We start from the raw sequence: 24508 nt of genomic DNA, 5'->3' as shown, positions 1-24508 counted from the left end.
GCCGCGGGGCTGTCAGGTACGGACACCCGAAACCCAGGGTGGGGGGCACCCCTGACCCCAGGAGTCGCGGTGAAGGGAGGCAGCGTTTATATGCTGCGACCAACCGCCCCAACCGCACATTCGCTCGTTAGCTTCACCCGAAGGCAAGCTCGTAACGCTCGAGATTTCGAGGTAGATCGTGCGGAGTATTTTGAACTTGGTAGTAAATCACCTTGCGACAGACAAGCACCAGTCACTGTTTGTGGTCGCAATTAGTAAAGTTCCTAGACACCGCGCGCCGACATCTCGTCAAACGGAAAATCCACCGAGTTATCAAGATCGGCAGTGAATCTTGAAAGAAGCAGGAATCAGGCCGACAGTCGAAGTTTTGCATCCAAGTTTCGCCACTCGTCTCACCGTCGAACAACCCGTGCTACCTACCACCGGTTTTTACCTGTGCTAATCTACAAATTACTTTTGTCTTCCGTCACCGTCAAGTTTTAATATCGATAAAACGACATGATGGCCGTCGCCGCTGCCCAAAAGAACCGTGAAATGTTCGCCATCAAGAAATCCTACAGCATTGAGGTACGTATAAAATTCCCCAACCCCTCAGCCAATCTCCTCGTTCACCAGGTTATCCGTGAATTAACTAACCGAGTCTCATCGACGATCGCCACGTTAACAATCAAGCGAGCGCCTCGCCTCTGTGTAACACTCTTCTCGGACAGGAGACTTCGATTCTCCAACCGGGAATACCGTGGATTCTTTCTTATCTGTCATTTTGTAAACTCGCTTTCCATCGGCATAACCAGCTTCCCTGCAGTGGGCTAGGTCAGGGTCGAGTCGAGTATTCGGTCACGCGCGAAAATTGATCGTTATCAGGCGTATCGAGATGGAGATGAAATTCCAGTATCCGAAGAGTCAAACCGCTTGAATCGACATCGAGCTGAAGTTGAAAGAAAAAAAAAAATGTTTGGTCACGAAGCGTAGACACATTACATAAATATTCAAAACACTCTCACAGCTGATCGCGTAGAACTTGAATACTTTGATCACGGGATGGAACAAGGTTAATTTATTCGAATAACACGTAGATTTTATAGCCAATTAATTTGTCGGATTTGTCGGGGCAGACTTGGGCTGAGTTGGATTCATTTATATTTGTTTATATCCTGGTTTTTTGACACCCTTGCGATTAAGCGCATCATCGGTCTGGCGGGTTTTTGCCTATAGAATTTGTTTTCTTCCATCCCTTCTCTCGTTCTTGAAGATATTTTTGCAACAACATTCCGCGATGCGAAAATATGACTCACGGGCTCCGTGCGATCTTTCGCAAGTCCGCATCGCGGCGATGCGCCGACCGCGGTAATCGTCCGTCGGATGTTGCGTCGAGTATCCCGTGCCGTGCCATTCGCTAATGTTTGTCGGTGCTCGAGCGAGTCAAGTTCAAAAATTCAAGGACAAGTGACATCCGTCGGTCCTTTCATATCGTCGTCGCGAATATCGAGCAGAGCGACCGGCGTCGCGTCCTTGCGAAAGGTTCCGAAGTCGCCGGGGTTACAACGTAAAGGTGAAGGTGATGTCGTATTATTTTCATGTCGCAAACAGGCTGGCTCGTAGGATCTAATTATCGATTGAGAAATCGATCGGCCTTGTCGGCATGATAATTACGGACGTGTTATAATTATGAGCGTGAAACGATTGTAACGGAGTGGCGTGCAAGAGCAGTCACTACCGAGACCCTGAACATTTGAACACCGTTATCCTGTCGGAGGCTCGCCGCGGCTGTAACGCCGCGACTTGTGTTGCTCTCGATTATGCCGCATGATTTGTTTCTTACGAGCATGGTATACCCACCGGCGAATAACTACCGTCTTACTCCGATTAACATACGCACCTCGGTGCTACACTCGGCGATATTTATCGCTGCAATTAAATCTCCATGATCGCGATATCGGAACGAGTGGGATTGATATTCTTCCGATCGGTACGCGGCTCGTTGTATCTCTTTTCTCAACTTGTGTCGGACAAGTTCGCACACGGCCGAGAAAACGATCATTAAAGTCCAACAGGCCCGAGTTCGCGGCGGACGGTAATTATGCAATTAATGATTCACACGTGGGCTGTTAAAGGATAATAGGGTGAAGGCAGCCGAGTTGCGGCGACGTTGGAAGAAGAGTTTCAGCGCATAGGTAACCGGCTGAAAGACGGGGGGAAACGACACGTGAAAATTTGGTGGTGATCGGGCTTTGCGTGAAAAGAAAAATCGGTTCCATCGCAAGCGCAAGCTGTGTTGTTGACGCGGATGATATTGAGGGGGGTGTTCCCAAGGTCGGCGACGACATTCCTGCATGGTTAACGGTCGGCACGATGCTTCGTCGTTTTTTCAGAAGAACGGGATTTTTCTACGCAGTCATCGAATTGCGCTGGAACGAGACGCACAAGAGAATTCCCGCGACGGGTCCCTTCGCAACGGTCGAACGAAAGTGACTCACCGATTTGTAGTTCACGGCAGGAGATAACCCGCGTACCTGCATCGCGTTACGCAATTGCGTGTGCAGTAGCCGCTCATCGGACAACCATTCGACCGCGAAGTACTTGGCCCAGTTTACGCGAGCGTTGAAGAATTGCTAAACATTGCCTAGATCCATGTCAATTGCGAACCACTTCGCAGGTGAAGACAACGTACCTGTTTTTAGTCGCTCGAGCGGCGTCGCGCATTTGAAAATGGAGAGGAAAATAAGCGATATGTGAAAGGGCCGCGTCAGATCCAAAAGTCTTGTAGACTCGGCGGGGTGGGCGTAAAGATAATAAATACCATCCCCGGTGTTTTCAGTCTTTGCGGGCTTCCAGCGTGACCGCGTTAGCCCTGCAGCCATGTAGTCAAATTTATGCATCACCGCTTCCCACCTGCCTCCGGTGCCGTCTCTTCTTTGGTCTCAAGCTCGACCTCCGACGCTTTGTACTTCTTTAAAGCATATTACTTCATTTCCGATCCTTCAGCGCCAGACTGCTCTTGCACAGACGAAAGTTTCGCGCCCTCCTTTCGACTTTGCGGACTCCATTCAGCTCCAGCCATTCTTAACTGTCTCTAATCATCTACGGAAACGCAATTATTCCCGAGCTACGATAACTTGGACCGACCGAAATGCGGCATTCGTTGCGAATGCTGCGATTTCACGAGCATTTTTGAGATGGTCGAATAATTATCGGACGCGTCAAAGATTGGATCGTTTTTAGCATCCGTTTAAAAAATTCTCTCTTACGTTTGCTACAGAACGGCTATCCAGCACGTCGCCGTTCTCTGGTAGACGACGCTCGATTCGAGACTTTGGTAGTGAAGCAAACGAAGCAATGTGTGCTTGAGGAGGCCCGTCAACGAGCCAATGGTAAGTTTTTCTCTTCTGTTTTTCCCAAGCATGTCGTACTCCTGCTTTCTTTCAATATTGCGTTTAGACGTTCAGTGTTGTTATTTCCCCAGTTGTTCTGTGATTCTAAAAGAGTTTGACATAAAGACGTCACGACCCTGCTGCATCTACAGTATAGATACAGACACATTATGATTTTGCACGCCCGTTTTTGCATGGTTGTGTTTGGTGTTTTAATAGATTCGAGCGCAGATCAGGCAATCATTTGCTCTCAGGAGCAACTGCCGCAAGACGAGCATTACAACGACGCCTCGTCAAGCGACGATGAACAAGGGGAGACGCTGTCCTGCGCCGCCAAGGAAGAAGGTAAGCTTGGAAATCTCGGCCCATTATTTTACTTACCCGGGTACCAAATTCGATTCCCACCCTGGCATGAGACGCATGTGTGTTTGAACGTGTTCGTTATTTCTTTGACTTGCAGAGGCCAAGGCCGAGGCTTCCTCGTCGGATAGCGAGGGAAAACCAGACGACGACGGTAAGTGGTCCTAATTCTTATAATGTCGGTACGTACCTACCCGCCTGCACTTACGCCCACCCCTTCCGCCCACTTTCTCATTCTCGTTTTTCCGTGAAAAAATTCCATTGAGCTGCAACAGGCGGAGGAGGTGGCGGAGGCTAAGCGGGAGGAAGGAAATGGAGGGTGAAACGGCCCCATTGTCGGCATCCGGCCGAGTGCCCGGCACTTCGCTGAATTACGCCGACTTACGGCAGCCGTCGTGCATTTAGATTTTCACCTCTCCATTTCTCTCCCGCTATACGTATTTCTACGTCCGTATGCCGACACGTATATACATACTTGCACCGATATTCCACCCCTGCCAGTTACTGAGCCTCGGGGCGCTCAAGTTCCGACGACTTGGCGTTTGACTCGAGTAAATGGATTCGAACTTGCGGGCTATCTCTCGAAGCATAGCTCTCGGCTCAGACTGCACCGGGGAGGAATCGTTGCGCTTGGTAGATTGGCTCTAGCTGTCTTTACACCTGACGAGGTATTTTTTTCTCTCTTGGTTACGCAGACTCTGGGTTGACCGAGGAAGAGGTCGTCCTAGCTAAGACTATCGCGGAGACACCGGAGGGAGAATATGCGGTGCAGAAGGCTGTCTTGGTCCTCCGCATGCGCGACGGAATCAGCTCGCTGGCGAGGATCTTGAAGACGATCGAGAACTTCAAGGGGGTCGTCGACCACCTCGAGTCCCGCCCGTCTAAGAAGGAGGGAATGCAGTTAGACGTACTCGTCAAGGTGGACATGACCAGGCAGAGTTTGCTCCAGCTGATCAGAAACCTGAGGCAGAGCTCTTCGCTCGGTGGAGTTTCCCTTCTGGCTGACAACTCGGTCAGCATCAAGGACCCGTGGTTCCCACGTCACGCATCCGAGCTTGACAACTGCAACCATCTGATGACCAAGTACGAGCCCGATCTCGACATGAACCACCCAGGCTTCGCCGACAAGGAGTATCGCGCCCGACGAAAGATCATCGCTGAGATCGCGTTCGCCTACAAGTACGGAGACCCGATTCCCAACATCCCTTACACCGAGACCGAGAACACCACCTGGACCCGAGTATTCGACACCGTTCTTGACCTCGTTCCGAAGCATGCCTGCATCGAGTATCAGAAGGCCTTCAAGCAGCTTCAGGAGGAACGCATCTTCGAGGCTCACCGTATCCCCCAGCTTCAAGACGTTAGTGACTTCCTAAAGAAGAACACCGGCTTCACTCTGCGTCCAGCTGCCGGTCTTCTCACCGCCAGAGACTTTCTGGCTAGTCTTGCCTTCAGGATATTCCAGAGCACTCAATACGTCCGCCACATCAACAGTCCTTACCACACTCCCGAGCCGTAAGTTCGTTTGCGGAATTACTTTGTCGCAACTTGTGAAATCTAATCGAATTCGCGATTTTTTTAAATGATTAACTTTCGGGATTCAACCTGTCCGTTCCGCGCTTCGTCGAGCTTCCGACTTTGTCAGGTGGCAATCGATACAATGTCGCACGGTGACTGTGTGCTTCGTTGGCGGAGGCAGGGGTAACGTAATTATCAGGCTACTCAGAGCCTGTAATGGAACTCTAATTGGCTTTTAACGACACGATGGCGTTGTCAACTCGCGCCAGCAGCGACTAACTTCCCTCGTCCCGTTGGAATGATAGGGAAAATTATCATCCCGAGCTGGGATAGTTACGGAGTTGATTTTCCGGGCATGCACCGACTACACAGATTGGCCAATTCACAACCACCTCGTACTAACCCTCGTTCTACCATGTTACAGAGACTGTATCCACGAGCTGCTTGGTCACATGCCGCTTCTTGCCGATCCCAGCTTCGCTCAGTTTTCACAAGAAATCGGACTCGCCTCTCTCGGCGCCTCCGACGAGGAAATCGAGAAACTTTCGACCATCTACTGGTTCACAGTCGAATTCGGTCTCTGCAAGGAGGGCTCCGAAGTTAAGGCCTACGGTGCCGGACTATTGTCGGCTTACGGAGAGCTCCTTCACTCGCTGAGTGACAAGTGCGAGCACCGCGCATTCGAGCCATCGACGACCGCGGTCCAGCCGTACCAGGACCAGGATTATCAGCCCATCTACTACGTGGCCGAGAGCTTCGAAGACGCCAAGGAGAAGTTCCGCCGCTGGGTGTCGACCATGAGCCGATCATTCGAGGTCAGGTTCAACCCGCACACCCAGCGCGTCGAGGTTCTGGACAGCGTAGACAGGCTCGAGGGTCTCGTTGCGCAGATGAACACGGAGATGGTTCACCTAACGAATGCTCTGAACAAACTTAAGGCATCATCCGCGTAAGCGAACGCCGGACCACCGTCAGCGACCCAAAGTCAACTCACCCTCGCCCTTTCACATTCATTATATTTCTTTAATATATATATATATATATATATATTTTTTTTTTTCACTTTCCTGTAATTGGATCAACCTATGTAGGCTACCCTCGTTGGCTCCGTCGCTAGTGTGACTGCAGGCGACGGGTCTTGATATCGTCAAACTGACTGATGCCGTCGTCAAGACTTGCCTTCGCGGTGAAACAGTACATGGTATTCAATTATTCGCATCCCCATCTCGATAATTCATTGTCTCCACCTTGTGTATAAAGTCGCCATCAATTATTATTATTATTATTATTATTATTATTATTATTATTATTATTATTGATTATTATTAACGTACGCACATTTCAATGTATGTCTGCGTGTACGTACGTACTTCCGTACGCATACGTATACATACGTTGATACACTGTTGTATTTTTTTTAACCACGATAAGCGCGCACCCATACTCGTAATCTCGTATTTTTGGTTCCAAAGATCTTGGTTATCATAGGGTGCGAGCGTAGTTCCGTAGTTTGTTGGATACCGTATTAAATAACTCTAAATTGATGCGGGTTTTCACCGCAGCAATCCGTGAATTATTATTTAATTAATGTGAAAGAAATGTTTGTTTTTATTTAATTATCTTCAAGTAGATCTCCTCTGTGGATGTGATTGCACAGCACCGAATGATTCAACGACATATCTTTCATTCAATACTGCACTTTACTTCGCAGATATAATTCAGGCATCATACCGATTACGCATATATGTTTGATCTTTGATGGAATGTTACTATATATACGATGTATAATTTAAATAATTATAGTACGTGTATATCGGTGTTCCCTGTAAAGATGACGCGTATAGAAATGCCCGTAGAGATCTACTCGGGCCTAGGTATAAAGTCGATGTTGAAAGTAGATTGACACCTCACAGAGATAGTGTAGAGGTACACGCTTCATACGCACCCTGCACAATCCTGTAATTGTATACTTATTATATTTGTTGCATGCAAAAGAAAATTTCACAACGTTTTTTCCTATTACACATATATTATCAATACCTATCCAACTGTATGAATCATTTGGTTTGTATTATATTGTAAAGAACGAGCATAATAAAAATCAAGATATGTATCTTACATTTTTCCGCCACTCTTATTTTCCTCATTTCCACGGTATATCCTACACCGATTAGGTATTAATTGTCACGGCGTGTGAGGCTTGCCAAGTCGATAAGAGAAACAAATTCCGATCATGGGAAGGCGAATGACGAGCGAATATCGATGCATTTAAATCGAACAATCGCAATTTCTGTCAATAAAAAAAAATATATACAACCGACACAAATTCAAGGCACAGCTTTGGGACGCGTACATCGTCGATATGAAATTTCCAGTTTTACTGTACACCGCATTCATTGTGCAATGTATGTTCATCAAAGCCTCCGATGCCGCAAGTAAGTAATTTATCGACATTCCGAGTTTATGACTCGCTGCTCCGAGTAGCTCATTCCAACAGAACCAGTGCTCTGATAGTTACACCTACCTTTCAGGCTACCTTGAAGAAGCGGCAACAATCTGCAGCTGGGGAGCATGCGTCAAGCGATTCTTCATAGTATTCTTCATCATCTCCTGCCTTGTTCTCTACTTTGTTCCTGGGTCTCGTTCCTGTAAATAAACTTATTTTCGCGAATCCATTTAAACTGATAATGAGACGTACTTGATTTTCTTTCAGATGCCGGAAGAGGATGTTACATCATGATCGACATCGTGGCGAGCTGTCTGAAAGCAGCAGTGAGTGGTTCTTTTGGCTATGAGGCACGTTTCGGAGCTTACCCAAGCTCCTATTCTTCCAACCGCCTCGTCAGCTTTCCCGAAATCCAGCATACCATCGCCACGAACGGAGACGTACACGCAGAACAGTATAACGGTTCAGCTCACGCGTCACGGAGGAGACGTAAAGTCAAACAAGACCTGAAGTCGGAGGACGAAAAGACTAGGTTCGTCCAATTTAAAAACACGCATTTCAACGTCGATTTTGATCAACCTGATTTTTTCCAGAGGGCATGACAGGAGAAGGCATCGGCATGAAAAAAACAGCCAGCCATTAGGTCAGTCCACACAACGTCATCAACTTCAACCGGTAACGAGAACAGTCCTAAAAGAGGCAGAGATCGAATCGACATTCCCACCTCCATTGAAAATTAACGCGGACAGAACATCGAACGGGTTTTATCACCCTGGAGACAGGAAGGCAGATCCTTCATCCGCCTACGCTACTCACGGTCCTCAATATTCCACATCGTTTGTGATAAGGTGCGTGAAGTATGCGACGTTTCGCTTAACGTCGAGCGACCATAACCAGCATTAATATGACCATCATTTATTCCAGTGGCGTAAAGACCGGACCATCGGATATAGTGCAGATGGAACCGCAGTTCAAGCAGGAAAGCGTCGACACAATGGAGGAAGAGCAGTGCCCGCAGACGGTGAACAAGCAACGAGGCATTCCGAGCGGCTGGTCAAGACCCGAGAATACGCTTTACCCGGAGAACGAGGGCCCCACAAGAGACTGCGATATCTTCGGGCTCGGTGAATTGGTAACGTGACTTCCGGAAGGAGTTTCCGGAATAGAGGTTCGTTACTCGTTTCGCTGATTTTCCGTTCCTACCGAAGGACTCCAAGTGGAACTGCGACGGCGAATCGAAAGCTGGATTCGGCACAATGACTTTGGGATACCCAGAGCGAGAGTTTGACGCGTGTGATCTGCAGAGGCATCGAATGGGTCACGAGAACGTCTCGACAAATGTTCAGGACTGTAAGGATACGGTGGAGGATTGGGAGGACGATGCAAGGTCCAGGATATCGAATAGAAGGTCGAGGCAATCATTATGACAGCAAACCTTGTGACTGGTGAGTACCAAATGCAACAACTAACCTATTTCTTTGGGTCAACTACAGAGCCTCAGCCATTTGCGAAGAGTTGGACGATAATGACGAGGAATGCAGAGCACGAGTGTCACTTCCGCCCGCTGAAGGGAATTTCGTCAGTCGTATCAAGGATGCGGTGAGGATAAACGAGAGAGCGAAAGGCAAGAAGAAAGCGGTAGATGGTCAATAAATGTTTTTTTTTTTTTTTGAGGTCAACCAACCCTTCCAGAAACGTGCGTAAAAGTAGTAAAATAATTATTTCCAGACCTGGACGAAACTCAAATTACACAGAACGAGGAAGTCTTGGGTCAACTCGGAGGTCAGATAAGAAAACTCGAGAAATCCATACGAATGATGAGGCCTGAGGTGAACAAGAAAATGCGCGCGAACAGTGTTGGGAATGATTACGTTCTGCAGAACATCGAAAGCTTGTTGAAAGACATGAAACGCAGTTTTGATGAGGTATGTGAAGACTAAACGTGCATAGCTATCAGTGTCACAAATACCTTTGAATCTCGAGCAGATCGGACATTGTCGAAGACGCAGTGCCGCCAAAAAGGAGGATTGCTTTTTCGAAGATGACGCCCAGGCCGAGTCCTTGACCTCTGTCGCCGAAGAAGCTTCATTCAGAAGCGAATCTGTTGAAAAAGAAAAGTTCGTGCGTCAGCTGGACTTGACCATTTTAAGGAGTGAAACGGTGCTGGAAGACCAAGAGGAACTCGCACCGATACTCACCAGTAAGTTGATACAAAAGTCGGAGTGTTCTTCAAGGGTGAGGAATAATAAGGATAAGAAGATAAAAGAGAGAAAATACGAGGGTGAACCGTTCGGCCACGGACCTTGAAAGCCTCGTAAATTAAACGAATCGGAGTGACCTTATCAATTTGAGACGCAAATCATCGGTCGATCAATCGCCAAAGGTAACTCGCCCAGGTTAATCCATGTCGTCGATGTGGTTGCAGATCGGGTAAAGCCGTACCTAACTCGAACATTCGACTGGCTCTTTACCGGCTGTCCAGGAACATCTGGGAAGAAACACGGCGTCGGCAAAGACGGAGCCAGGCAGGTTGCCGCAACGCGGGTTCCCTAGCTGATGTGGTTGAAAATAACAACTCGTCTTGCTTGCGCCAACCCGCATCTGGTAAGACAGTTACTGACAATCTCAGCTTTCAGTGCTATAATTCTTGGGTGAAATTAACTGACAGGAATTAGCGGATTTTAGAAAAAGTCCTCGTACACCTACTACTAGCAAAAAATTCGACGTTTCGCGTATGACGCCTCCGCGATTACGTTGCTGTCGCATCTTTAGAGGAAAATGAATGTTAATTACTCGCACTGGGAGTCCGTCAATTCCCTGATATGTGAGAGAGTGATGTCTTTAAAAAATGCAAACACCACCCGCCGTTCGACAACTAATCGTCTGGTGCCAATGCGCATTCGTGCAGTTAACTCTCGAGGTGATACAAGTTGGTCTGCTAACTGTATAATTCTTTTACCGTTCGAAGCGCCCAATTATTCCCCCGCAAACGATCGCTGCAATTAAACCCGACCGCCTGTGCGTGCAGTGTTATCGTAGCTATTTCCACGCTGCGTTTGTGGTTTAAACAAATAATTCCTCCACTTGTGGAGCGCGCGTGGATCGTGTATACAGGGTTCGTTCGGTTGAGCCTGTAATTCCTGTCATGTTGATTCCGCGAGCGGCGTAGTGCGTACGGGAAACGGTATCGTGTGTAATAGGCTTCAGGGTAAAAAAAGATTTCACTCGCAGCTTGCAGCAGCGGAAGAAGAAGAAGAAGAATGAGCCAGAGTTAGTCGAGCGTTGACCAAGAAGCGCGTTGGACGATCGCCGGATCGGCCCGCTTCGTCCTGACAGAAGACACGTGACCGAGAAGTTTTGGTCGCGTATTTTACCTCATACCCACGTGACGGTTACTTCCTGAGCATAATCTCTCCGGACGTAAGCCAGGATTCTCTGCTTCCACTTGTGATGAGTTGTTCCGTTCCAGATATCGGAACAAATTATTTGACCGACCGTTTGTCCGGACAAATTTTCGAATGTAAACGTTGTTTTTTACCCGGTGAAAACGAAAAACTAACACCTGACTGTGATTCCGAATAAAACATTTCGCCAAGTGAAGCGGTCGACGTACGCCAGTTAGGCAAAATATCGTCGAACAAACGCGGAAGGTGGGTAATACGTTACGAGAAGACCGATCGTTATACGTATAAGATACAAAGTTACCGGTTCAGGAGTTATCAATTAAGATTGTTTTCTCTCAAGTGAACGTATGTAACCCGGATAGCCCGCAGCTAATGGAAACGTCAATGGCCGAAACGGAGAGTCACTGTAATGATATAGTATAAAAATGAAGAGAAAACAATTTATCATCCGATTTGAGACGCTGAGGTTTTGGCTAAACCTTCTTACTCAATGTCAAAGTAGTTTATATCGCATCAAGTGAATAAATGTAATTATATTCACCTTCGTACGCTACGTGGTCATTAATTATTTCCGTAAATTTCTAACATTGGATTATAATTCTTGATGGTGCAGAGTTTACCAATTTCTGCTGAATTGATAATGTGCTCTGGTCCTTTCCTGGTGATTTCCGGTACCAATATCTGATATTTCTCATCGTCATTGAACATCTATTTTCACCAGTTGTATTGAAACAATTCCTCGATTGTAAAATTGATTCCAAATGAATTTAATTCCAGTCAACTATTTGTCCGTAGTGAGCAAAATTTGCAGCATAGCTTAGTAAAAAATCATGACCATGGGACAAAAGAACCGTCCAACTCTCAACGTGAAAAACTTTTTACATTCCTTCATCCCACGAGCTGTACAATCTTATTTCTTTCGTTACGTGAAATCGGAAGAAAAGATAAATTATACACTCGCTTCCGCCTGAGCATAAAAGCCGGTTAGTAATCTGTGTCGTTGGTAGTAGAATAGGAAACCTGCCCAGCCGGGGAACGATCGACGTTATTTCAGTTGAAGTAGATTAGCGAATGTTTAGGGTAAGATCAGCATTGAGCGCAGCTTCTAAAAACTGACAGATTCACAAACCGTTGTGTAATAATAGCAGAGGTATGAGCTGCCAGACCAGATTTTTCAAATTCCCCAACTCACGTGTGCGAACGTCGTTCTATTATTGCGACAATCACCGTCACGTCACGTCTCGCGTTGCTTTTTCGGCGGCGTAATCTTCGCCGAGTTTATACTTACCTTGAATTAAGGGTATATATTTTTCTTTCGCCTAGTCTCGGCCGCGTAGCCGGTAATTCCACGGATCAGCCGAGAGTGAGCGGGAAGTGCAGGGTTCGAGTGGACAGGAAATGGGCTGGGATATTGGGTGACGGAAATATTCTAGTGAGAAAAAGAGTTGCTTTGAGGTTTCAGATGTCCGCGAGATTGAGTTCAACGGCCGTGCGTGCAGCCGCAACATCGATATGTAATATCTCAAAACTTTCTTCCAGTCTGCGGAAAGTGACGCAATTCTTCCATTTATGTCGTAAACCAAGCCATGAATATTCGTTATTAAGTTATCTCGTTGGCAGGGGTCGACTAGAAAGTTACGTCGAATCTTCTCGCAGCCGTGATCGTATGCTAGATGTTAGAAAACCACGAGCGACAGTTTTCGTCTTATGAAACGACGCGGGCCGCACTTAACGACGCGACGGTCAGATTCTTTCCTCGTGCACTTTAGGTCCAGTTGTTTTATCTCCTAGCTCTGCCTTGAAATAGAACACCTCTTATTAGAGAGCGGAAAATTCTTCCGAGTGCAGTCGAGACGGCCGGCTGATGTCTCATTCACGAGGAGCAGTTGGGACACGCTTTGCGAGGCTCGTAGGCTGTCCGTCACGGAATCTTACGACGTTTTCATGCATGCGGTATTCAACATTGGCTCGAAAATACGACGCGCATCACTCAACGGCGACTCGACGATTATTTTTCACGCCATTGGCGAAGTCTCGAGGATAGAGCAGAGCGAATATCGAAAAACAGCAACTTGCATCCGCCAGATCGGGTCCGGGGCCAAAGCAGCGCGAAAATATGTGCGAAGAAAACGCAAAGGCGGATAATATGAGGAAATGCAAATATCGTTCCGGCGGTAACAAAGAATCATCTTTACGAGCGGGCCGATCGCGAGTCGGCAAACATAACAAGTTTGTCTTGGCCGCGCGTCAGTTTGTCTTTTCGCATTAATTTCTATCCGCGAAAATGATTTTCCGAATCCCAGATTTTGGCATGCACGATGTTTACGTAACCCGAGGGCGATGAGTAAAGCGGCGCTAACACATGTTTCAGAGTCAAATGCCCCCCGCGCCATGACGTCGAACGCAATCCGTGGCATACGGAGGAAGAAAAGCTCCCTCTGCGAAGTGAAGGTTGCTGTGATCGGTGCTCCAGGAGTTGGCAAGAGCGGTGAGTGCCGAGAATTAAGAGTTACGAGTGAAAATAGAATTCGCCTGGTATACCTTGAGTGCAGGGTGAAGCTGCAATTCGTCTCTACGACACACGCGCGAGGCGGATTCGTCCGGGAAGGTGATCAGAAAATCGGACAGCCATCCGCTCGGCGGGTGCAACGCCAACTTCCTCTAGGTTTACATAGGTATAATTTAGCGGTACACGCACGCCTATTCGTACCGACATACATCCCATCCTCTCACGTATTTGTCTAATTGTACTATCGTAGGTGTAGTAATCCGTGACTCGAGCCAAGGCGAGTCGGCTCGGGCGATTAGACGGAGTATGCGCGTTTTACGACTTAGAAAGAGAAGCTGATCGCTGCGAGGACTTCCGCGCTTCTTTTCGCACACTTCTCGTTCATCCTTCGCGTATCAAAGTACAAGGGCTGGATCACCGCAAGCGATCGATCGTTCGAGTACCGATATCGCGAAGTATTGAGAAAACGAGAGACTCCGTCTGGCGGACTAGGGGAAGCCGTCGTTCTCACGTTCTCAAATGAAAAAGAGAGTGAACGCGACTGTTTTTTACGTGAAAACTTTCACTCGACGCTGCGAATATTGTAGAAAATAGAGTACGAAATTACGACGGGCGTTACGATGGCCTCTCGAAGAGGATTTTAACCGGCGGATTCGTATGACGAAACGACTGGTCGTAAAATTGAAAACTCAATTGGTTAATAAACACGAGCGACGACATTGATGGGACCTAGATATCGCGGTCTTGAATAAAAAATCAATGTCCGTTAATGTAATCGCGATAAAACGGTTTTACTTCTTTTTTTTTCCTCAAGATGTGTCTGAATTATTTCCAATTATTTTTCTTCAGGCTTTCAAAAGTCTGAACTACCAAAAGTAAACAACTTCGAGGGCAACGACTCGCGGGTTGGAAAGGAGGAAATGTGAGGGACGATTACCCTGAAGAATTGGGCAATTCGATACGATGTCATCGGCTACAAGGTAGCCGTGTGACTCATTTTGAGAAGTAGTCGTTAAATTTCAAATCCGCAAGGTTAATACGGTACGCATATTATTATTAGTTTACTTTGCGACGGTTACATGCAAGCGACTCACCCAGCCGAGCGTTGGCGGATCCCTGTGGATCCGATCCACGCGTGGCATGGTATATACATAGGTATGCACGTTTGGATCAAGTCCATTAGATCCTTTGATCCGTAAAGATGATTCAACAGCTGTGAACGAACGCCTGTATCTGTAGCGTGTGAGTCGTTTCGGATCACGAGATACGTATGAACGTGTGTATAAATATATTTGATTTGCGTGTTCTTTTTTTCTACGACGTTTTTTTTTTTTATCACCTCTTCGCAATTGTAACAATATTCATTTTCACAGTTTCGAAATGGCGTGTGACCGCATTTCTCACTTACAATTAGTTTCTACCGACTTATACAGGCATTTGTGATATTTTTTTTTGGATTGATATCACTTGATCCATCCCGAGGATTTCCGTCTATAAATAAGATAAACCTCGGACAGGTGCTCGCGCCCACGATCTCGCACCCTGTAAACACTATGAATCTATAAATTCGGTGTTGTTCAGTTTCTATTTCTTCCAGCCACCAGCAGTCGCAAATAGACTGGGCTAACACACATAGCCGTATGTTTACAGCAGACTAAGTGGCACAAGAGTATAGATGTACGTGTGTAACATACGTTTCAGTATCATTATCACTGATCATAGCAATATTGTTATTACCGTCATATTTCTTCTCTTTCCCCTTTGCGAGTTTATTTCAGGATCTATCACGACAGAGTGTTACAAATTATTTCGAATATATAAAAACGGACAAACAAGCCGACGAAAATCAAGCGAAAAATCTCGATTGCACGAAACACGTAAATTTATCTCAACGTGCGAAGATTGACGGCCAGGTGACTTTTCGACACTGCGACATTACACGTTTATCACGCGAATCCGAAATAACCGAGTGAGTAGGCTGGCTGCTTCATTGTATCTTCGAGTGCGATTCGTTTTCCTCTTTTTCAAACCATGCGAGCGCGATATACAACGAAGCTGCCGGAGTCGAATAGATCAGTGCTTCGAGAACGTAAATCTCTTTGAAATTTTCGATCCCGTCTAATGTTCCGAAGAGTATAAAGCCTGGCAGTCGAAACGAGCTCTTCTCCGGATCAACTTGGAACCTTGTGACGAATGCCGGAAAACTTGAAATGATTACAACTGTGACAAATAATTTTGATAAGGCCCAAATGTTCGATAATTTCGCTCCAAAATTTTTTCGGAAAATATTCACCCCCCTCGAATTAAGGCCTGCGAAACGGCTATTTTTTGCTTTCACGCTTCGTACGGACTTGAAATAACTGATCGGCGTACATGTGCGTCCGCTAAGCAAACAGTTGTTACTCCTGCAGGTCTGATAAATATGTGATGAAAGGTGGTATTTATAGAAGTTTCCAATTTATCTCACACGAATTTTCGTAAGAAGTAAAACTTGTGTTCAACGTCGCTGAACGGCGCATATAAAAATTCTTTCAACACGCAACAGGAGCGCTTGATAAAGCACTCGAGAATCCGGTCTTGCCGTTTGCTAAGTTGTTCATTAATAAGAAATTTATCGAGCGTACAGAACGACGTAAACACATTTTTCTTTTCGAGTGTTTTCGGTCTACGGTATCAGGCCTACATTCTAATAATATCCGTCCTCCGAATAACCAATATAGAGTTATCCGTGTAATGATTCACGTAAAGTAATTGCGAGTGATTGAAAGTGTCGGTTGATTTTACCGACGGAATTAAATTGCACCGTTACGAAAATGAGGAAAAATTTGTAATCTCATATCTTTTCACGGATACCTCGAAATTAAAACGGATCGTGTAAATCCGTTCGACTAAGAACAAGGTGAGAGCCTTGACTGTTGTTTAGTTATAGAATTCCGCCTACCGTATACAACATTGCAATGGTAATATCACCAAGTGTAAAAAAGATTTACACCCCAGGAATCACCCATACAAATCCCGATTTCATCTATACGCGGCGTGTCGAAACGGCGGGAAGGAACGATGAGAAGTATAAACCACTACAAACGAGGAATTCGAAAACATTACAAAGACAACAAACATCGCGGCTGCAGAGGGAACGGCGTTAGTTGCAGGTACCCGGGGGCCGACATGTAAACGGATTTCTCACACAAGGTTTTGCGGCGGCGTGGACAGGTCCGAGGTAAAAATAGTGCGGTCTACATCGAAGCGGGTCACCAGGCTGCTGCATGGCTTTCGACTTGAACCTCGGTCTGCGCTATATGTGCAACTTTCAACTTGATTCGCCGCCCCGACGCGCAATCGGGGTTTCCTCGAGGGTTTACGTGCAGGGGTTTGAAGGGCAAAGAGAAAGAAACAAGGCATATTCTCTAATGTTTTATTTTAAACATAACGAAAGAACTGTTTTATTCAAATCTTAAGCATGTAAAAGAACGACATTTGAACAATGTTTTATAAAATTTTAATTCAGTAATGACCAGCTGTACATTACACCTAGGAACGGAAAATGTTTAGTTTCTTCGATACTTGTTTCTCCGACAAACCAATTTTCAAAATTTTTCAATGAAAATTCTATAAAATATTGTACTTGTATCTGCTTAAGGTTTGAACATGAAGATTCTTTTTTTGCATTGAAAAATAATTACAGAACAACCTGCCGAAATTTGCCGTTAAGCTCGGAGTCGACCCTTTCTTTAGATCTTTGCAACAGGTGAAGGGTGAGGAAGAGGGTCCTAATCTTACCGTGTTTCTACGTGGTAGCTAGATTGTTTTTTTCAGACTAACAAGAAGATCGTATTATCAACAATACGAGTGATGGTTCAGCCTTCGGAAACTCGGCTAAGTTTATAAATGCCTACAGTTTTATGAATATTAACAGTATGAGACCATTTTCAAGGAGACGGTTCGCCCGTCGTAAGTTTCTAACTTCAAAAGTTGCGTGTAATTTTAACTGTTATGGTTTGCAGACGTTCGGAAAAGAGACTTTTGTTGAACGAACCGAGATGGTTTTGTTTGAATTTTTGATCGGTTTTATTCTTTTCAAAGCGGTGCTGTCTTTCAACGTTCTCCAATTTCTCGTCTAAAACTGTCTTAGTTTGACGTACGTTTCGTATGCGAATCATCGGCAATCGTGCGATGGAAGATTATGTCGAAAATCGATTTGCAGCTAATCTTAATATTCGACAAGATCACCAGCGATTTATTCAGGCATGCACCTTTCTCACCCACAGAGCTCCCGGTTACACCCCGGAACTTGACGCGAAAAATTATGTTGTCAATTGTACGTGATTAATGTAAGTTTGAATGAAAAAAGTATTAAATTGCAAAAAAAAAAAAGTAGAATAAACCAAAATGGAACAAACTGTGCGAGGATTTCCTCGCGTAGGCAAATATTTATTATACACAATATATTATATATCATACATTACACGTATTGCATATATATCTATATATATTTGCCGCGATTGAAATAGCGCTGAAAGAGGTTTAAAAATATCATTATACGACGAAAGGTTATATATACTGTCTATGTTTTTTAAAGACTCGAAAATAACGACCCGTGCGTTAAAAAATAAATCCTCGCGGTCAAAACCGATGTACGCATTTACGACGGATTAAATGCACAGGTTTTTTTTCTTACTTTGAGTTTAGACGATGCGATATAGATATGGGTAAGTTAACGTAGCTGCGGGACAGTTCTTTTATATCATTAATGTAAAGTTACAACGATGCCTGGAAGTCTTTACGTTTTACACGTATAAACTCAGCTTCAATGTTCGAATCTTTTAATTTCGCGATAAATAAAAAATGCAACGAAACATCACCAGTACAAAGAATTCTTATTTTTCCTTTTCGGCAATATTGAGCGATGAACATATACCGACTATTACGTAAAGATGAAAAGTTGTATGGTCAACGGGTCCAGCCGGATGCAACCGTTAAATCAGCGCGATAAAAAGGTCGGCTCATCAGCCGCGGATCTCAGCATTCCGGTACGCCAAGGTCTCACGTAAATCGAAAAGGCTCGTTAATCCGTGCAGCTTTCCTTATTGTTAGCGCTATGCGAATCCAACTTGGTCCAGTCCATCTTAGAGTCATTAAATTGCGAAAACATCCGTCGGTTTGTTTTTGTCAGCTCCGATTTAACGATATCCTAGAACGCATTCCACGCGTGAAATTATCCTCCGTTGCGTTTCCGCATACATACTTTGGTACGGTAGGTATTCCTACGCCAAGTTGGCCAGACGCGCGCTCTTTGTTCGACATTCCGATATATTCCAAATCGAACAGTTTTCATTCACGATATACGATAGAATCTAGAAACCAGCGGACATCGGTCGCGTTTGCCTAACGATCAGAGAAACGTTGTATTTTCTAGATTAGCTTTAGGAATAATTTCTTACCTTCCGCACAGCGAAACTTAATCGCACAGCTCGTCAAGTCTCGGATAAGTGATGACCTTGTCTGTATTGTAAGCTAGTTCCGAGTTATTTTAATATCCTGGGGAGGCAACTATTTCGCATGAAAATTCTGACATCGTCGTAGAGTGGGCGAATAAATCAGCCACGTTCGATTCCCCTTCTTATGTGGCCTTTTCTTCTTCTTTCAGCCCTAACCGTGAGGTTCCTCACGCGAAGATACATCGGCGAGTACGACCACCAGTCAGGTAAGGTTCGCGGGATTAACCACCTTGAGAATAATGGGAGGCCGGTGCCCGAAATTAGGCCTAGAGCGAGTTGAAAAATGGGCACCAACTGCGTGGCCTCTGGCCGATCCCCCGTGACTCTCCGCCACGCATTCCTCGCTCTACGTCCGAGCTAAATATATCATAGACGAATTTGACACTGGAGCGAAACGCTACTTGTTTCCCGTTACACCAGACTCGTTAATTATAAAACTTTTGCCTCATTTCCCGTCCACTTTTCACGCCCCATCGCCGAACTCGTTTTCGCACGCTTCCGCGCTCCCGTGCCAATTGTAATATTAATGTCTTCGTAAACGTTTCTAATTCTCCCGCTGAAAGGTAAACGCCCGGAAAGCTCAACTTGTAATTTCTTTCTATCGTCCCCGCGTTTCTTTGCCACGTCGCGTGCTTAAAAATGCTTAAAAATCCTGTTCCGTTTCAGAAAACCGGTACAAACACGAAGTGCTGGTCGATGGAGAGCCGATACTCTTTGAAATCCTAGACTCTTGTCCAAAGGTAAGGGGAACCGCTTAAGCGGCCGCGCAATGAGAACACGTCGCGGCTTCAAGTGGCATGTATTTACAGACCGAAAACGAGCTGCCGACCATGGAGACGCTGCAGTGGGCCGACGGCCTCCTTTTGGTCTATTCGATAACGGACAGGGGGTCGTTCAACTTCGTTAGAAGGGCGAAAGAAGCCCTCGCCGTCGCCGATCCGGAGGCTGCAATACCGCTCGCGATGGTCGGCAACAAGGCCGACATGGTTCACCTGCGGCAGGTCAGCGCCGAGGAGGGTGAAATTTTGGCCAAAGATTTCGAGTGCTGGTTCAGCGAGGTCACAGCCGCGGAGCAGGTATTCGATATTTTCTTTTGGATACCTGTTGACTTTTAATTTTATTTTTTTTTGTCAAGGTACCGGTCGAAAAATTTGTCACAAATACTGAAAAAAATTTTCCTAAAACCTGGAGGAAGTAGGAAAGTATTCAGAGGTCGCTGCCAATTATTGTATTATTTTTTATTTATTTTTACGTGCACGCTGTACGGACTTGTTAGTTTACTTTTCAACGTATCGCGGTTCAGTTAATCATTGTTCGTTTAAAAAAAAAAAAAAGTTAAAAAAGAAACCACCCTGGTACCTATATCTGGGAATTATTATTATTATACACGTGGGATTGGCTGGCTGCTGCATCGCGGTCCTTGGCGCGGTGAAATTGTTTTACGAATAGCCCGTATTTTTAATCCCCGATTATTTTCGTACCTCTTTTCGTGCCCGTTCCGACAGGTTGTCCAAGTCGCTGAGGCGTTTCACGAACTTTGCCGCGAAGTCTTGGCTGCCAGGAGACGAAACAAACAATCTCTCCTCGACCGGATGCTAGGGAGCAAAGCTGCCCGAGCTTATTCCCGAGGAAAAAGCGACTCCGCGCTACCTAAGGACTAGCGATATCGATCTCGAGGATTCGCCCCGTCGGGATGTACGGGGCTTGCGAGGATCGTGGAACCGGGACGCTCCGAGCCAGCCGCGGAAACGGGAAAGCTACGTCGTCGTTGAGGCTTTGGAAACGAACGGCGGAGTGGAAATTGAGTCATTCCTGGTGGGAATTTGTCAGCTGAAATTTGGTAGAAGGATCCGAGAGTGTTGAAAAAATTCCTGCGATATCCTTTGGAAACTCTTTTCTCGGTTATCGGAATTGAAGAAGAAAAATTAATTAGTTCAGGAACGTTATTGTTCGGAAGAAACTATAGCGAGTCGGTATATTCTTCGATACAATAATTCCTTGTGGCAACTGGAAAATAAACACTAGCGAACGTGTCGGGTTCTGAGAAATATTTTGCCCTGAATTTTTCTTGTAATAACATAATTTCATAACTGGGAACGTTTAAAATAAATCAGAAAGTTTCTTTTAAACTATTTGTAATATTAATTTTAGTCCGATGTTAACCGTAGTAATAAACCTTGAAGTGTAAAGTAATTTCCATCAGGAAAGTCATTTAAAAGGGTGTCCCATCGTGAATCACGTCTTAAAATATCTCAAAATGGCAATTTTTTATTTTGCGCAGCGATGATGTGCCAAGCGTAAAGGCTGGCCACTTATACCACGTACTCTATACGTTTGAATCTGTCTTGATGTAGGGTAAATTTTCTTGTAGCCGAATAAAAATCGGTTGCCATTTAAGAAAATCAAGTTCGTGTCAGTATCCCGGAAGCAGTGATACTTACGACTGAACTGATATCACCAGTTTGCGTTCCTCTAGGAACCATACAATTATTTTCTGAAAAATTTTTCAACAGCAACTCTAGTTTTACAATTAGAGATATTCTAACGCATGATTTACGACGGGATACCCTGTATGTCCGTGGAGCTGAAACGCTTTCGTCGTTATATTTCAACTATTACAATTTATATTAATGCTGTAAAATAATCCGGTTGAAGGTTGTATAATTTGTGTAAATCGTAAGTTAAATTATTATACCCTAAGGTGCCGAAGACTTGACCTAGTGCCTTTAAGATCGATGTAATTACCGTCGTTAATTTTACTATCATTCGTATTGTACTCAAATACTACGCTTTTGGAGTATTTTAATTGCCACTACCAAATAAGATCTTGCGGAAACTTGAATCCCGATGATCCAGCGCGCTAAGACAACAATCCGAACCCATGTAATTGGATCAAGCATTGAATAACGTGGATATCAGGAGAAAATTGTTTAATAAGCGTTAGAACAGATTAATCTTTGAACACACTTTGAACAGTTATAATATATCAATGCAAATCACAAATCATGCCTTTTCCATTTCGCACAACTTGGCCGTGAGAAATAGAAAGCAAATTGCAAAGTTGCGCGAAAATCCTCGAAATCTCATGTCTGAAATGCACTTTCTATGGAATTCCATGGTGGCGGAAAAAGTATCAACGATCGTCGTTTGATACTTTGTTATTTTTTAAACTTTGTGCTACAATATACTTCGGTTCAATCATCATACCTATGTAGTCGCGAATACAACTAGGAAGACTTCCGATGTAACTAAATATTGCAAGACGAGAGGCTTATTGGTCTTTAATATATTCATTCAGAGAGACGAAAGAAATGGCAATTGAAATATAAATGAAGCGGACTAATTATTGTTCAAAATATTATAGATATATATTTATTTTGTACTTACAAGCTAGTTTAGACGATAACAATAATAAATCACATTGTTTATTTATTCTTATACAAACGATATTTACAATCCTTGATTAAGCCATCTATCTATAAAGTCTTTAAATTTCCGCTTCATTTATTGTCGTCGTAGGTTTCCAAAACATCTGCCAAATGCTCGTTGTCTCGTGGTTTTTTGAACTGCTTTTTCCTTGCGTTTGGTTTTTTCCTTTTAATGGGTGCAGGCTTCTTTGGTCCGTGATCCTGCATCGACCTAATTCCCTGTTTCTCAAGGTATTCATCGATCTTCTGATCGTCCATTGCGTCGACTGCAACAGCCCTCCACAATTTTTGAAATTCATCGTCGACTATAAATTGGGCCGTTTTGTCGTTGTAGAACACTATCTTTTTCTTATCCAAAGGTCTTGTTATGAAGAGTATTTCGTTCTGGAGACTCTGCGCATCAGTAAGATAAAAAATAACACGATTTGCACCAAAATAATAGCTCATTAATATCCTGAGGGAGGACGATTTACCTTCAGAGCTTTGTCGCAATGCGGCAAACTCTCCTGAATGTCTTCAAGCAGGATGCCTCCGAGTCCCTTAAGATCCTGCTGCTTCAAGAGTCTGAGTAACGATTTCTTGTCTTTTATTTTGTACATCGCTTTGAAGGAGAATCTTCCATCTGGAGAGACTTCGATCTTTGGATTGTTAATCAACGACTCTGTCAGCAGCCATTGTTTTACCTGCACGAATAAAGAATGGTAAATAGAATTACTGGTAGTATAGTTGAATTTTAATGCAAGCTCTGGCTTTAGCACGATTTATCTTTTGATTGAAATAATCGCAAGTATTTTTAAGCAGTTCTACAAAATGTTTGGATCACCTTAGATCCGACGTCGAGCTGATTCGTCTCGTCTAAAATCTCGTCGAGCGTGAGAGGATGGTCATCGCCCTCCTGATGCCGCGACTTCATGTGCTTAACTATTTTTGCCAAGACTCCGAATCTGTACTGCGAACTGCCAGACATGGTCTTGTAGTTGACCATGTCCAACTTTGGCGCGGCAGAGGAGGATAATGGCTTGCTCTTTTTTTTTGGCGGCTCATCACGGATCGGTTCCTTCTCGGGTTCTCTCTTTTTTTTCTCTACACTGAAAGTGTTAAGAGGCGGTTATTTCTTAAACCAAGCACTTCAGAGCCTTCCAATATTTTTCAATTCTTCGCAATGCGGTTAATTCACAGTTTCTCACTAATTTACAGGTTAGAAACGCGCAGCGTTGTTTTACTCACGTTGGTGTGGTGAGAGCTCGCTTTTTGAAGAGCTCTCGCTCCCTTAACAGCGCTGGATCCATTTCGTAATTCTTAAAACTTCTACCGTACGAGTTTATCACGGATATAAATGAATTTAACAAGTCTGTCTTTTAGATAGTTTACACTTTGCGGTTTACACCCTCAAAACAGTTGACAGGTGCGTTTCTAACGTTTTTCGCCTACCAGCGCCCTCTGATGCGAAGAGGTTCGTGAACTAATTTTCGTTGGTAAGCGAATGTCGATATCGAAAGTAGTCGATAATGTAGAGTGCATTTATCACGGGGAATGCTGGTGGGTGGTTGAGAACTAACAGACGATAAACATTAGCGAACTTAGATTAATTGTCAGTATACATATTGACTGTGTTATATTGTGGTGATCAGTGACTCGAAAGGGGAATTCATCTCTGTCCGTACGTACCACTCGCGGATTACCTTCGTGATACTTCATCTCTTGGATGTACTGTTATCTCTGCAGCGTAAGAAATGCGCCTGTGCCTGTTGGCGACGGCAACTGTCTAAGCACGATTCCGACACGACGGCGACTTGATTCGGCAGCTTCACGCCGTGTCGGCGGGAAAATTGGCTCATGAAAATGGATACCGACGCAACGGTTGATTGCCGCGCGTTGAAACCCACGTGATTAGGTCAATGGATCTCAATTACATTTTCATTCGAAGAGTTAAAAAATCTAGGATTGTTAATTGAAAGTGTGAAAAAATGGAGA

General features: G+C 44.8%; 4 protein-coding genes across 5 annotated transcripts; 3 read left to right on the top strand and 1 right to left on the bottom strand.

The window, feature by feature from the left end:
- The first annotated feature begins 108 nt into the window (after window positions 1–108).
- ple (tyrosine hydroxylase ple) lies at window positions 109–7367 on the top strand. The gene is made up of 6 exons (XM_046614857.2): window positions 109–567; window positions 3260–3371; window positions 3591–3716; window positions 3832–3885; window positions 4427–5246; window positions 5674–7367. The coding sequence occupies exons 1-6, from the start codon at window positions 499–501 to the stop codon at window positions 6200–6202; spliced, it is 1710 nt and encodes a 569-aa protein (XP_046470813.1). The 5' UTR covers window positions 109–498; the 3' UTR covers window positions 6203–7367.
- Window positions 7368–7611: 244 nt separating this feature from the next.
- Window positions 7612–9309, top strand: LOC124212328 (uncharacterized). Its single transcript, XM_046612220.1, has 6 exons — window positions 7612–7684; window positions 7781–7897; window positions 7963–8227; window positions 8289–8543; window positions 8620–8827; window positions 8904–9309. Exons 1-6 carry the CDS (start codon window positions 7612–7614, stop codon window positions 9120–9122), a joined length of 1137 nt encoding a protein of 378 aa, XP_046468176.1. The 3' UTR covers window positions 9123–9309.
- A 1470-nt stretch (window positions 9310–10779) lies between these two features.
- On the top strand, window positions 10780–22550 carry LOC124213465 (ras-related and estrogen-regulated growth inhibitor). Of its 2 annotated transcripts, XM_046614860.2 has the most exons (6): window positions 10785–11345; window positions 13471–13587; window positions 19256–19312; window positions 19773–19846; window positions 19916–20182; window positions 20612–22550. In XM_046614860.2, the coding sequence occupies exons 2-6, from the start codon at window positions 13491–13493 to the stop codon at window positions 20765–20767; spliced, it is 651 nt and encodes a 216-aa protein (XP_046470816.1). In that variant the 5' UTR covers window positions 10785–11345; window positions 13471–13490; the 3' UTR covers window positions 20768–22550. The 2 variants fall into 2 exon arrangements, with proteins under 2 accessions (XP_046470817.1, XP_046470816.1); XM_046614861.2 differs by lacking the exon at window positions 19256–19312 and having other exon boundaries at window positions 10780–11345.
- Window positions 21623–23954, bottom strand: TfIIEbeta (transcription factor IIEbeta). The gene is made up of 4 exons (XM_046614859.2): window positions 23762–23954; window positions 23358–23622; window positions 23008–23217; window positions 21623–22927 (listed from the first exon to the last, which is right to left on the bottom strand). The coding sequence occupies exons 1-4, from the start codon at window positions 23821–23823 to the stop codon at window positions 22607–22609; spliced, it is 858 nt and encodes a 285-aa protein (XP_046470815.1). The 5' UTR covers window positions 23824–23954; the 3' UTR covers window positions 21623–22606.
- Between the last annotated feature and the right edge of the window lie 554 nt (window positions 23955–24508).

This window comes from Neodiprion pinetum, chromosome 2, assembly GCF_021155775.2.
Source record: "Neodiprion pinetum isolate iyNeoPine1 chromosome 2, iyNeoPine1.2, whole genome shotgun sequence".
NCBI classification, from domain to species: Eukaryota; Metazoa; Arthropoda; class Insecta; order Hymenoptera; family Diprionidae; genus Neodiprion; species Neodiprion pinetum.
The sequence above is the reverse complement of the archived record's forward strand: the minus strand, read 5'-3'. Positions and strand labels throughout refer to the sequence as shown.